The sequence below is a fragment of the Rhinopithecus bieti genome, unplaced genomic scaffold (assembly GCF_001698545.2).
Source record: "Rhinopithecus bieti isolate Rb0 unplaced genomic scaffold, ASM169854v2 scaffold_1037, whole genome shotgun sequence".
NCBI classification, from domain to species: Eukaryota; Metazoa; Chordata; class Mammalia; order Primates; family Cercopithecidae; genus Rhinopithecus; species Rhinopithecus bieti.
Window position 1 is genome coordinate 168,778 of NW_016803268.1, and position 14,118 is coordinate 182,895.

Consider the following 14,118-nt stretch of genomic DNA (forward strand, 5'->3'; position numbering starts at 1 on the left):
CGCGCGTCCCCGCCCGCCGCGCGCAATGCGGCGCCCCTCCCGCAGCCAAGCGTCCCCAGCGCAGGGCCGGGCGCGGTCTGGGGCCCTGCGCACTCGAAGGGAGGGGCTGCCTCCCAGAGGAGCTGCTTGTGGGGCGCCGGGCTCCAGGGAGGACAATAGAAGCCCCTCTTGGCCCTGGGAACCCCGCCCCAGCTACCCTGTCGGTTCCGCCCTTGCGACAGCCCCACCCTGCGGCTTTGTAAGGAGGGTCTTTATCCCCACGCCGGTTTCGGGACCAAGCCGCACCTTCCCAGCTCCCTGTCTTTTGGCAGACAAGGTGCTCTGAGCTTTGCCGATTTTGGGTGGGGAGGTAGGTAAAGGTTGGCGCAGGCCCTGAACCCACTGAGAAGAAACAAGCGTCCGATCAGAGCTCAGAAGGGCGCGGACACAAAGGGGTGGCGGCGGCCGACAGCGAGCTCCGTGGGTCGCCGGCTTCCGCAGTGGGGTGGCCACCTGGTCCCCTGCCCCAAGGGGCTGCCGTGAGAGGCCAAAGGAGCTTTGTGGGCCCGGCCGCGCACAGCACTTGGACGTGCCACTGCCCGGTGCGCATCGGTGTCAGGAATTGTCACAAGGACGCACAAGCCAGGCAAGAACCCGGCCAGGGTGGGGAGGGTGGGCAGCGGCTTCTATCTGACTCACTCCCTGATGTCGGAGAATGCTGCAGGGGGGCCTCAGGGGAACAACTGGAGATGCGTCTACTGGTCAGAGAAGAAGGGAGGGAGGGAAGGACTCGCCCGCACAGCACTGACCTCCTCCTGGGCCAGATATTACAGTGACACTACCTTATAACAAGGACCTTCTGATATTTCAGTAACAAAATCCTTCAGGAAGGGTCTGACAGTGCACAATGCACAGACGACCCCCCGCCCCAAATCAGCATTCACTTCACACAATGAGCAGCTGCAAACCCTCCTGTGGACGCCTGTGTCCGGTCTGTGTGCACAGGACTGTGTGGGTGGCATGGCCTTGTCCGTGTCTCTCTCTTTTCTCTCAAGAAGCTCTCCAATTTGAAAAGTCGAGAAATGGATCTTTTGTTCTCAAGAGATGCCCCTCCCTGCCCCACAGTGTGCTCAAGTGGCTGTGGCTGGGATCTAGCTGCCTGGGGTTCCTCCCTATCCTTGTTCAAGGGAGTCCCGGGTGAGCGTCTGGGTGCCTGCCTGTCTCCATGAGGAAAGTTTTGCAGCCTCAGGCCAGCCAACCCCTGCTCCATCCTCAGAGAGCTCTGGTGCCAGGCTTAAGGCTGACTCACCGTCCGGTCTCCCAGCACAGGCGGGCCCTGCCAGGAAGCAGCTCCCAGTTCTGAGGCCGGCAGTCAGGGCTGGAGCTGACGCAGGGGTGGGGCTGGCCGGGGCTGCTGACTGGGCCTGCCTAGGAGTTGGCTGATGGCAGCCCTGCAGCCTCCACTGAGCCTGTTCCAGGAAGGGGTGACTGAGTGCTCAGCGTCTGCAGAGGAAATGGAGTTGGTCTCTTCAGCGAGATGCCCAGGTTTCAGCAAAGGGATGGCCCAGGGGCTCCACTGCTCCCCAGCACCAGGCAGCATAGTTCATCCCCAAGCACTGATTCCCAGGGACTTGTCCACCGCTGGGCCTCTGCCTCATCCTCATCTTCAGAGGCCTCACATCCAGCACTTCCCAGGACTAGCTCAACACAGACCACCCCCCACCCCACCCCACCTGCCCACTCCCAGAATGGCAGTGCTGGACAGACAGCAGACCCAGCCCCAGCTTGCCTGCACTGAGTCCCCTTCCAGGCATATCAGAGTGAACAGGGATGGTCCCATTCACGGCTCATCATGGCTGGAGGGACTCAGGGCCAGGGCCAGCAAAGGAGAGTGTCCCGGCTGAGGTCACCTGTGGTCACATGGAGGGCTGGGCACCCACCTCTCCTGCAGCTGGGACAGTGTCAGAGTGGAGGGGCTGGGGCCCTGCTGCACCTGCTCCTCGTTCCTCTAGGCTGGGGTTTGTAAGCACGGAGAGCAACCTGAGAAGCAGGGTCAGCGCAAGCCTGGTTGGGACCTCCACACTCCCCAGGCATTCGGGGCCTCTGGGGCTGTGGCTTCCTCACCTGGGGAGGCAGCCACGTCTTCCAGGACTCCTTTCTTCCCTCTCTTGACTCTCATCCCTGCCCACCTTCCCCTCCCCTACTCCTCCACCTGCAAACTTCAAGCACTTTCTGGAAGGGGCTAAGGTGGGTGATGCTGAGTCACATTTATTACCAGACTTTCCTGGCCCCGTGCTCCCAGGCACTGGTCACTGAGTCAGGCATTTGCCAGGGCTGTCTGCCTGGGTGACTGCTGCAGGAAAGCAGGCTGAGACCTCAGTTCCCAGTCTGAGCCTTAGAACCAGCGCTCAGGAGGACTGAGCCCCACAACACTTGTGAGGTTCCTGCAAACCTGGTCCCTTGGCCTGAGGCAGGGATTTCACTTCCTTTTGCAGAAGCCGTTGCATGACTGTGGCTGAAGCTTTCTGGTCACAAAGTCGCTTCTCCTGGGGCTGTTGTGGGAGTAGCTCTTGGTACACTCTTCCACCCAGAGCCTCCACATCCCAGCTGACGAGGGCACAGGTCCTGAGAGTTGGCAGCAAAGATGGGGTGGGGTGGATGCCCACTGGAGCAGGTGGAGGACCCCAGGAGTGGGCGGAGAATGTCTCTTCAGGAGCCTGAGGTCGGCCCCTGGTGCCCAAAGCCTGAGGCCTTACAACCTCCCCATGTCCTCCTCCATTCCCCACGACTGCTGGTGAGAAGTCCTGCCTGGAGTTTTGCAGGGACCCCTCTCCCTGGTCCCAGAAGAGTCCGTGCTTCAACACCTTCAGAGGTCAGTCCATCCTCTGACAAATGGGGACCAGGGAGGTAAGGGACTGCCCAGGGTCACACAGAAACCAGGCCACACGATATCACCACCTCCCTCTGCCCAGCACGCTGAAAGCTGCCCGTGCCGTGCTCACCAGGAGCACAGCAGCACCTTCTTGAGCGTCCTGCGGAGCTCCTGGCTGCGGAAGGCGTAGATGAGGGGTCAATGATGGCATTGCAGATGATGAGGGCGAGAAAGAGGTTGAAGTTCTTGAAAATGCAGCTGCAGGTGGGGTGCTGGGGCAGAGGACAATGAGTGTGAGATGCAGGAAGAAGGGGCCCCAGCAGAGGAAGAAAATACCCAGCAGGATGGTGAGGGTGGCAGCGCCTTTGAGGCCAACGCCCTGGTGGGCCGGGCGCTGCCTCTTGTGGAGCTGGGCAATGCCCTGGGCGTGCTGGCAGGCCCGGGCCAGCATGTGGATGTACAGCACAGCCATGAGTACCAGCATGGCCAGGAAGAAGACCACAAGGCACAGCAGGACGGCCGCGTGGTTGTAGTAGGCAATGAAGAGCGTGCTGAAGAGGACACTGGCCACCCAGATGGCTGCGACGACTCGCCGTGCCCGCGGCAACGTCACAATGCTGTGGTAGCGCAGTGCGTAGAAGATGGAGATGTAGCGGTCCACGGCAATGGCGCCCAGGAAGCAGAGGCTGGACAGCATGGAGCTGCAGGTGATCACGTCAATGACATTGTCCAGTTGCTGTACCACGGCAGCCCGGGCCGCCAGTGCACCGGCCTCCAGCAGGAGGATGACGGCCGTCTCCAGCATGTTGCTCCCACTCACCAGCAGGTCTGACAGGGCCAGGCAGCAGATGAAGCAGTACATGGGTGAGTGGAGGTTCCGGTTCCTGGCAATGGCGGCCACCACCAGCACGTTCTCCACCAAGCTCACCAGCCCCAAGCTGAGGAAAAGCCCGTCAGGGATGGACACCTCCAGGCACCGGGCTCCTGTCTGGTTGGCAGCCAGCCCTAGCTTGGGGGTGGCTGTGGGGGTGGAGTTGAGGGAGCCCAGGAGTCTTCTCTGGGATCCCTGCACAGGCATAGTCCTGTCCAGGAAGCAGGAAGGGGTCATTGGAGGCCCCCAGGTCCCCACAGGTCTCCCCCTCCAGGTGTCCTGCTTAGCTCATGGTGCTGCCAGGGGGCCTTGGGTATCCCCCATGCCTGCCTCCGTCCATCTGGGCACCCCCAGCTCTGCCCTCACACTCACCCTCTCCCTGGCTGGACAGGTCAGTCCAGGCATGACCCAGCCAGTCCAGATACCTCCTGGCATCAACCCTCTGGGCTCAAGGCATCTCACAACCAGTGTGGACAAGCCTGGTCCTCAGCTCCCTCCCTGCCTCTTCCCTGGTGGCTGCTCAGGTCCCCAGGACATTTCAACACCTCTGGCCCCTCCTGGCCTCTGTCTCCCGCCTCCCTGGGCCAGGGTTGGGCTGAGGTCCTGGGAAGAATGGAGCCTTTCCCTGCATTTTTAAAAGTCATCCTCGGAGCCCCTCCCACTGAGGGCGGGCACATGATGGGCACGTGGCAGGGGCGTGAGCGCCCACCACGGCCCGCCTGCCACCAGGCAGTGCGCAGCACCCTGGGGGTCTGTCACGTAGCATATCTCCTTTACGTTAAAAAACACCACAGTCTGTCCTGGTCACCAGGGCCCCCACCTGACCTCCCCGCTAGGAGTCCGGGGCTTCCCCAGGACCTGCCCCCTCCAGAGGCTCCTCTGCCTCAATCACTGGCCATGGATGGCACCACTAGGTCCCACCCCTCACCCCTCCCCACGTCAGCAGCTCAGTGAGGACAGGGCACCCTCTGCTCTCAGCCAAAGCATGTGTGGGGCAGCAACTCAGCTGTCAACGTTCATGGCAGATTTGGGGGCGGAACCAGGGAGAACTTTCCAATAATTAAAAGTTCTGGAAACTGAGTGAGCCTGCAGGAACTTCACATCGCTGGGGGTGAGGGGGTTTCTGGCCAGGGCAGGGCGTGAAACGGCCCAATGCGAGTTAGCCCCAGAGGAGTTGGTGCTTTTAGCATCTCACAGAGCCTGAGGCCACTCTGGCCCCTGCCCCCAAGGGCCCAGCCTCGCCCAGCCAGAGTAGCGACCCCCTCAGCTGCAGCCCTGGGGCTGGGGGTGTCGCTTCATGGGAGCGGACGGGCTGGGGGCACCCTGGTGAGGTCCTCAGGACCCTCCAGTCATCTCCCCGCTCATCCTCACAGGGGCACCCGGGACGCTGCTCCCGCCCTCCCCAGGCGGCGCCCCATTTCCGCTGTGGAAGGCACCACAGGCCCTGACCCAAGAGCCACATCAAAGGCAGACCTCCAGCCAGTGCTCGCACGTGGTGCTCTGCAGGGGTTCACAGCAGGCGGGCATGGCCCGAGACCCAGCAGGGGCGGTGGGGAGGGGCCACAGCACCCACTGCAGGCATCTTCCTGGGTTTACTCCAGGGCGTTCCCAGCACTTCCTCGCTGAAGACTGCCTCTGTGCTGACAAAAAACCTTCTGAAGGTGGAAGCGGGAGGGGGATGGAATTATTCACCCCATTTACAGGTGCAGAGAAGGAGGCAACGGTGCAGGCGCTGCCCGCGTCAGGGTGTTCAGTGTTTGCATCTGTGATGTTCGAGTTAAAATCCATCCTGTCACCCGACTGCCAATCTCTGACCATGAAATGCTCACACCACTCACAAGCCACCTCCGTGAGCACATTATTATTATTCATATTTACTGATACAGTAAATATTACTCATTTGTTACATCTGCATTTTACAATTTATAAATCTTTATTTTTGCTTTGAAATTTTTTATTATTGTTGGGTGCGGTGGCTCACGCCTGTCATCCCAGCACTTTGGGAGCCCAAGGCAGGTGGATCACCTGAAGTCAGGAGTTTGAGACCAGCCTGGCCAACATGGTGAAACCCCATCTCTACTAAAAATACAAAAATTAGCCAGGCGTGGTGGTGGGCGCCTGTAATCCCAGTTACTCGGGAGGCTGAGGCAGGAGAATTGCTTGAACCCAGGAGGTGGAGGTTGTCGTGAGCTGAGATTGTACCACTGCACTCCAGCCTGGGCAACAAGAGCAAAACTCTGTCTCAANTTTTTGGCTGTTGTGAATAAAACTACTATAAATATTTATAAATACAGATTTTTGTGTGATCATAAGTTTTCATTTTTCTGGGACAAATGCCCAGGATTGCATTTTCTGGGTCATATAGTAGTTGCATGTTTTGTTTTTTGAGAAACTGTCAAACTATTTTCCAGATTAGCTGTACCATTTTACATTCCTATCAGCAGATGGGTCCAATTTCTTCACATCCTCACCAGCATTTGGTATTTTCACTATTTTCATTTTAGCTATTCTAATAGCCATGTAGTGATATCTCATGGTGGTCTCAATTTGCACTTTCCTAATGACTACATTGATGTTCCTGTGCTTATGTACCATCTGTATATACTTTCCAGAAAAATGTATGTACATCTTTTATCCTTTTTCTTATTGTATATTTTTTAAACTATTGAATTTTGAGACATTTTATATGTTTGAAATACTAGTCTTTTGTTGGCTATGTCATTCACAATTTTTTTTTCAACTTTTTAGTTTATTTTTTTCATCTTTACATCTTTTTAAAAACAAACATTTTGAATCTTCATGAAATGTAATTTATCAAGCTTCCCCTTGATGGATCATACATTTGTTGTCAAGTCTAAGAAATTTATGCATGGTCCTCAGTCCTCAGTATTTTCATATGTGTGTGTGTGTGTATATATAATTTTTATTTGAGACACAGTTTCACTCTGTTGCCCAGGCTGGAGTGTAGTGGTACATTCTCAGCACACTACAACCTCTGCCTCCTGGGTTCAAGCGATACTCCTGCCTCAGCCTCCCGAGTAGCTGGGACTGCAGGCGCCCGCCACCACACCCGCCTAATTTTGGTATTTTTAGTAGAGATGTGGTTTCACCATGTTGACCAGGCTGGTCTTGAACTCCTGGCCTCAGGTGATCCGCCCGCCTCAGCCTCCCAAAACGCTGAGATTACAGGGGTGAGCCCCCACACCCCGTCTGCTTTAAATTTTTTTTTTTTTTTTTTGAGATGAAGTCTCGCTGTCACCCAGGCTGTAGTGCAGTGGCATGATCTCGGTTCACTGTACCTCCGCCTACCAGGTTCAAGCAATTCTCCTGCCTCAGCCTCCGGAGTAGCTGAGACTACAGGCGCCCGCCACCATGCCTGGCTAATTTTTGTATTTTTTTAGTAGAGGCGGGGTTTCACCGTGTTGACCAGGATGGTCTCGATCTCTTGACCTCGTGATCCTCCCACCTCGGCCTCCCAAAGTGCTGGGATTATGGGGTGAATCACCACACCCGGCCTAAAAAAAGTTTTTTTTTTTGAGACGGAGTCTTGCTCTGCCGCCCAGGCTGGAGTGCTGTGGCCAGATCTCAGCTCACTGCAAGCTCCGCTTCCCGGGTTCACACCATTCTTCTGCCTCAGCCTCCTGAGTAGCTGGGACTACAGGTGCCCGCCACCTCGCCCAGCTAGTTTTTTGTATCTTTAGTAGAGACGGGTTTCACCATGTCAGCCAGGATGGTCTTGAACTCCTGACCTCATGACCCACCCGCCTCGGGCCTCCCAAAGTGCTGGGATTACAGGCTTGAGCCACCGCGCCCGGCACTAAAGTCTTTTCATTGAGGTACAACATACATAAAAATGCACCAATGATAAATATGCAGGGTGAGGGATGCCCGACCTGAACCAGCCACATAAGTAGCACCAGACCGACACAGCGTTCCCACCCGGAATGGCCCCAGTGAGTCGCTGCCGGCCCATCTGGCCCATGACGTGAATGGTGTCCCAGTTACTCTCTCTGGCTGAGGTGCACCCATGCCAGTGGCTGCAATCCTCTGCCTCAGACTGTGGTGTCCACGGTGTGAACAGACCACGTGGCATCTGGTGGCTTCAGACTCCCTATCAACGACTGTTGCTGGGAGATTCTTATACCATCTGGCGGACACAGGCACATCTGCAGAGTGTACTCGGGAAACACGGGCAGGGACGTATCTTCAGCTTTGGGAGACCTGCTTCTGGTAGCACCCGCAGCCCCAGGCTGCTCAGAGGGGACCGCACGCCCTGCCCACGCTGCCACAGGACCTGGTGCCTGGCCGCAGCCACACGGCCTCGGCCTCAGTCCAGCCTTTTGCCTCCCATGCCCTTTGCCCCTCACGCTGTGCTTCCAACCTAAGCACAGGGCAGAGATGGATCCCAGGGTGTGCGGAGGCCGAGCCTGCCTGGGGAAGGAAGAAGGCTCCGTTGGTGTGAAGGCCCCAGGAGGCCCCCAACATCCACAGCACCTCACAGACCCAGAACCCGCTCACCTCTGGCCATGAGCCGGTGAGCAGCCCCTGCCCCAGAGCACTGTGACCTCACATTTCAAGGACGTTCGTGTTTGCAGCTCCATAATGAGGCCTTTGAGATGGACGGCGGTTAACCCCAGCCTCCACGCTACCACCCAACCCGGGACTTGAAAGGTCATGAGAATTGGGCAGCCTTTTTCCTGCCAAGATGCAGCTGGAGGGCATCGGAAGTGGAGTGACCCTGCCACAGGACTCCCACTGTGGGTTCTCACTGGATGTGCCTGTTGGGGGCTTTGTGGGAAGATGAGGCACGGCTGAGCTGGAAAAAGTCAACTTTTGATGCGTTATGGTCATGGGGGAAGATAAATTAGCCTCGGGATGATCTGTGATTAGATGAAATCCTACAGCTAATCCTATCTGTATTTTCATCTCTTAGTGCCCCTGGAAACACTGCGTGTTGAACGGCCGGAAGACACTTGGGGCTGGCCCATCCGCTCACCAGGGTCCCCCCATGGGTAGAGGCACCGTTCCTCCGTTCCTGCAGAGCACTTTCCTCCAGCTCATTGCCAGAGGTGAGCAGGGTCTGGGTCTGTGAGGTGCTGTGGACATCGGGGGCCTCCTGGGGCCCTCACACCAACAGAGCCGCCTTCCTTCCCCAGCTTTGGGAGACCTCTTCAAACTGGCAGACCTGAAGCAGAGCGCTTCTGGACCAGCGCCCCGCGAGGAGAACGCAGACGCTTTCCTGCGTTTATTCAGTGTCTGGCATCCAGGGCCTGCAACACACACACACGCACACACACAGGCATGTACACATACACAGGCACGCACACACACACACACAGACACGTATACATACACATACAAGCACGCACGCAGGCACGTACAACATACACACACAGGCACGCACACACACGCGCAGGCACGTACACACAGGCACGCACACACAAACACAGGCACGCACACACGCGCAGGCACGTACACACGCGCGCAGGCACGTACACACACACAGGCATGCACACACACACGCAGGCACGTACACACACAGGCACGTACACACACGCACAGGCACGTACACACACACAGGCACGCACACACAAACACAGGCACGTACACACACGCGCAGGCACATACACAGGCACGCACACACAAACACAGGCACGCACACACGCGCAGGCACGTACACACGCGCGCAGGCACGTACACACACACAGGCATGCACACACACACGCAGGCACGTACACACACAGGCACGCACACACACGCGCAGGCACGTACACACACACAGGCACGCACATACAGGCACACACATGGGCGCAGACACATCTGCTCAATGTGTGCCCAAGGGCTGCGGGGGAAAGCATCTCTGTGGTCCAGGGAGTAGTGGCCTGTCCAGCTGCGGCCACGGACATGGAGGCGGAGGTCACTGCCGGACCAATGGTCCCACCATGGTGGGCTCCAGTACAGCACCCCAGGACAGCTGGACCCACAGCCAGTCTCAGCCCTTGGTTCAGGAGCCGTTTCCTTTGACCTTGGGGTGGGGGTGTGGGAGGCGGCAAGCAGGGTTTCTCGTGGGCCTACCCGTGTTGAAGACTCTGGGGGGTTCTGGCTCAGTGGAAAAGGGCCCAGCTGGGGAATCACTTGTGCCTCAGCCTCTCGCTGGGCTGAACAGGGCCAAGGGAGGAAGCAGGATCCAGGATTCCTCCCCACACGCATGGCAGAGGCTACGTCTTCAGTCTTTCAGATCTCACAGTCACTGGAACTAGGCTCAGCTGCAGGTTGTGACAGAAACCGCAGCACCACTGCCAAGGCATCAGTGATCCAGCCATCTCTCAGGACAGCAGGCCTGGGCTCAGCCTCTGCTGCACCGTCCCTGGAACACCAGCTGTTCTTTGACTCCCAACCGTAGGGGGCCTGCTGCAGCTCCAAACGTCACATCCCCATCTGGGGGGACTCAAGGCATCTGGAATGGAAAAGGCAGGGGACCCAGCTCTCCTTGCATGCCTGTCATTTTCAGAGAAAAGACTGAAGACTCTAGCAGAGCCCGCATCTCGATGGCAGCAGCTCACCACAGGCCACCCTGGCTGTGGAGGGTGGGGACCTAGGGCAGACTGGGGTTGTCCCGACCATCTTCCCTGGAGCTGACTGCAGATCCCCCAACAAATCTAGTTATGTTGGCATGGAAAAAAGGGTAGGTGGGACACCAGGGAGACCAGTCCGTGCTCCCCACAGGCTCCTGCTGACCGCAAACATCATTCACTCACTATAGAGAGGAACCAGGCCACAGCATCAACTCCCCACGCCCATGATCTCTTCCTGCAGAGCCGGGGGCTGTCGCAGCTGGGACCTCAGTGCACCACTCCTAGAAACGGCCAGCACAGGGCCAGAGCTGCACCCTCAGGCCTGCGTCTGAGATGAGCACACACGGCTCAGCCCTCAGGCCGACGCTTGTCATGGACAGTGGTCCCTTGTCGTCCTGGGGAGGGTCCTGCACCCTAAGCTCCGGCCCAGGAAATGCTGAGCAGGGTCAGGAGACACCAGGAACTGCCAAAAGGATGAACTCACAGGCCTCAGCAAGCCCCAAGTTAGATGATTATACAGTGGTAGGGCTTTCTGGGAGGTGGGTCCAGCTGGGGCCGGAACCTGTTTCCTGCCCCACTGGCCGCCCTAGAGCCTTGGGCAGCCCCTCGTGTCTGCTGCCCCCTAAGGGTAAAAGATGGGGGTGGTGAAGGGTGCCAGGGGACAGGACCCCTGTTGCAGCTGTAATACCTCGGTGTTCTCGATCCTTCCAGAACCACGCTGGCTTCTGATTCTGTCTGGCTGCAGCCTCCGCCCCTCCTGCAGCTGCAGCACCGTAAGACTATGGGATGCCCCGGTTCTGTGCACCATTAGTCACCTGTGCCAGGACCGGCTCCAGCTAAGCCCCCACCAGACTGGGGTCTTGGTCTGAGTGGTCCATTTGCCCCAGACGGACTGTCCCCTGATCTTTGCCACATGGGCCCTCAGAGCTGCCCTGGGCACTTTTCTTTGCAAAACATGCTTCTGGGACTTTACCTTCAATTCTGGGCACTGCCCTCAAGTTCTCTAATAAAATTATTTTGGCCGGGCGCAGTGGCTCACGGCTGTAATCCCAGCACTTTGAGAGGCCGAGGCGGGTGGATCACAAGGTCAAGAGATTGAGACCACCCTGGCCAACATGGTGAAACCCCGTCTCTACTAAAAATACAAAAATTAGCGGGGCATGGTGGCGGTGCCTGTAGTCCCAGCTACTTGGGAGGCTGAGGCAGGAGAATGGCGGGAACCCAGGAGGTGGAGCTTGCAGTGAGCTGAGACTGCTCCACTGCACTCCAGCCTGGTGACAGAGTGAGACTGCGTCTCAAAAAAAAAAAAAGAAAAAAGAAAACGATTTTGTCAGATTCAACAGATGGTGGGCTCCAGCCACAGGACCCCAACATAGCCGCCCCACCTGCTTGGAGGAAGACTGAAGGCCAGCTGCCACACAGATGCCTCTCTGCTCCAGCCCCGCCACGAAACCCTCTCCCAACAAGGCAGGCAGCTCTGTCAACAAACTCCAGAGCAAGTTCAAGGAGGATGTGCACCCAGGGCCTCAGCATTCAGCAGGGACCGGCACTGAAGACCCTGTGGGACTCCTCCTCCACCTGTACCCAGATGCTGGGAGCGCAGGAAGCACGTGGTCTGGGCCCCCCCTCACCCACAGGCCACTGGGAGGAGACTGGACTGAGTGTGATTCGAATCCGAGGGCACAGGACGGCGCTCAGTGCCTAGGAAAGAACGTGCGGACAGCAGAGCGTGACCTGTTTACATTTATAGGAGAAACAGCGGACCAGGTCAGTGATACAGTCAGCATCTCTACTTCAGGGAACTGACCGATTCCGACCAGCACAGAAATCAGCAACATCATTACGGCTTTCAGGCACCTCTGCAGACGCTCAGTCCCACTCCCCCTCCCCGTCCACGTCGTCCTCGTGCGGTGCCTCTAGGTCGTTGAGGTGGAAGTTGGCCATCATGTCGCGCACAGCCAGCATCAGCCTGTTCAGGCCCTGGTTGCGGTTCAGACCCCCAGCCACTCCTTCCTCGGGCCTCTCCCCCTGCAGCAATGGGACATGTCTGAACAGGGGGCTGTCTGTGCTAGGACTAGGGGCCCAGGGCCCAAGCAGGAAGGCGTTGTGGAGCCTAGCACCGGGCCCTGAACCCTCCCCAGGTCTCTGTGAGGAGAGGAAGCTCTGAAAACCAAACGTCACGTCTAGCCAAGCCAGACCAGAGAGTGGGGTCAAGCCGGGCTGACTCACGGGCCCTGCATGTGCTACCATCTGGGCAGGTCCCAATTCCCCTGGCAGAATGGGCACCCCGCTGGCACAATGCAGCCTTGGTCCTTCCCTGCTCCCTGTGCCAACTGGCACAGTCCTGGTTCAAGGAGGGCTCCAGACATTCGCACTGGCATGGATATGCCCGAGCCCACTGGGAGGCAGGGCTGGGACGAGCTCAACCTACCTCCACGGTATAGTTTGGCAACAGTGACCTAAAGAAGAGTGCGATCGTGTTTCCGTGGCTGACGGGACTCAGCCTGAAAGAGAAAGTCAAGAGACGTCGGAAATGACACTGAACTGAGACTTGTGGGACCCAACCCAGCTCACAGGGCTGCCTGCCAGCTGCCTCCTCGCAGGGATACGGAGGGGCCCCACCAGGGGCAGAGCAGCAGCAGCAGCTGAGCACAGGCTCTGGAGTCCTGCAAAGCGGAGATCAGGGCCCTGGCGGGCAGTGAGGCTTCCTTATCCGCTGAGGGTGGAGCTGAGGCCAGCGGGAACAGGATGAGGGAGACCAGCGCGGCTAAGGCAGGCACGGGGTCCACAGCGAGGCTCCCACAGCCACCATCGGCCACCGCACAGGTGCCTTGCTTTTCAGAAAAGCTGTAGTTTCAATGTCTCCTTCAGCACCGAAGCTTTGCGAGCACACACTCCTTATGCAAAGGCAGAAGTGTCCAGGGCCGGTGTTAAGTGGAGACTCTCCTGGTGCAAAGGGCTCTACAAGACGCTGAGCAGCCCAGGCCTAACGAGCTCCAGGGAGGGCGAAAGCCGGGGGTCCACGGGGAGGGAGGCAGCAAAGAATTGTAATTCCTCAATGCTACCACACCCTACCGGCAGGAATAATTCACGAAGACCACTGTGTGGGTGATGGAGCCTAGGTAAGGCAAGTCGTTTCAAGCCCAGAAAGAAAGGTAAAAAGCCTTTCCATGACCCAGATTCTGAATGCCAGACATACCGGCGGCCTGGGAGTCGGCTTGGACCTGCTCCCTGGCCCTCTTGCCCCGAAGCCCTGCTCTCCCGGCATGGTCATGGGGCCTGCTTTTGTTCTCTCAACGTGCTGTGTGCTCTGCTCCTGGCACAGGGCCTTAGTGACACTGGCATAGTGACTCTGCTGTGGAACATGTCCCCTGAGCCTGGTGAGGGCACGGTCATCCTCTGCGTCTCGGCACACCCACCCCTCCCTCCTCTGCGTCTCAGCACACCCACCCCTCCTTCCTCCAAAGACCTTACTGGAGTTTTTTTTTTTGAGATGGAGTCACTGTCTCCAGGCTGGAGTGCGGGGGCGTGATCTCGGCTCACTGCAAGCTCCGCCTCCCAGGTTCAAACAATTCTCCTGCCTCAGCCTCCCCAGTAGCTGGGACTATAGGAACCTGCCACCAAGCCCGGCTACTTTTTTTGTATTTCAGTAGAGATGGGTTTTCACCACATTGGCCAGGATAGTCTCGATCTCTTGACTTTGTGATTCGCCCACCTTGGCCTCCCAAACTGCTGGAATTACAGGATTACAGGTGTGAGTCACCGCACCCGGACGGCTAATATTTGTGTGTGTGTTTTTTTTTTTTTTTTTTTTTTTTTTT

General features: G+C 57.7%; 2 protein-coding genes across 2 annotated transcripts in view; both read right to left on the reverse strand.

The window, feature by feature from the left end:
- Nucleotides 1–4,589, reverse strand: part of TUBB3 (tubulin beta 3 class III) — a 16,698-nt gene extending 12,109 nt beyond the window's left edge. Inside the window, 4 exon segments of the mRNA XM_017871178.1 lie at nt 2,463–2,610; nt 2,982–3,045; nt 3,048–3,125; nt 3,128–4,589. Coding sequence (XP_017726667.1) covers nt 2,463–2,610; nt 2,982–3,045; nt 3,048–3,125; nt 3,128–3,959 — 1,122 coding nt within the window. The 5' untranslated portion in view covers nt 3,960–4,589.
- A 7,432-nt stretch (nt 4,590–12,021) lies between these two features.
- TCF25 (TCF25 ribosome quality control complex subunit) overlaps nt 12,022–14,118 on the reverse strand; it is a 35,230-nt gene continuing 33,133 nt past the window's right edge. The window contains 2 exon segments of the mRNA XM_017871192.1: nt 12,022–12,325; nt 12,729–12,801. Coding sequence (XP_017726681.1) covers nt 12,167–12,325; nt 12,729–12,801 — 232 coding nt within the window. The 3' untranslated portion in view covers nt 12,022–12,166.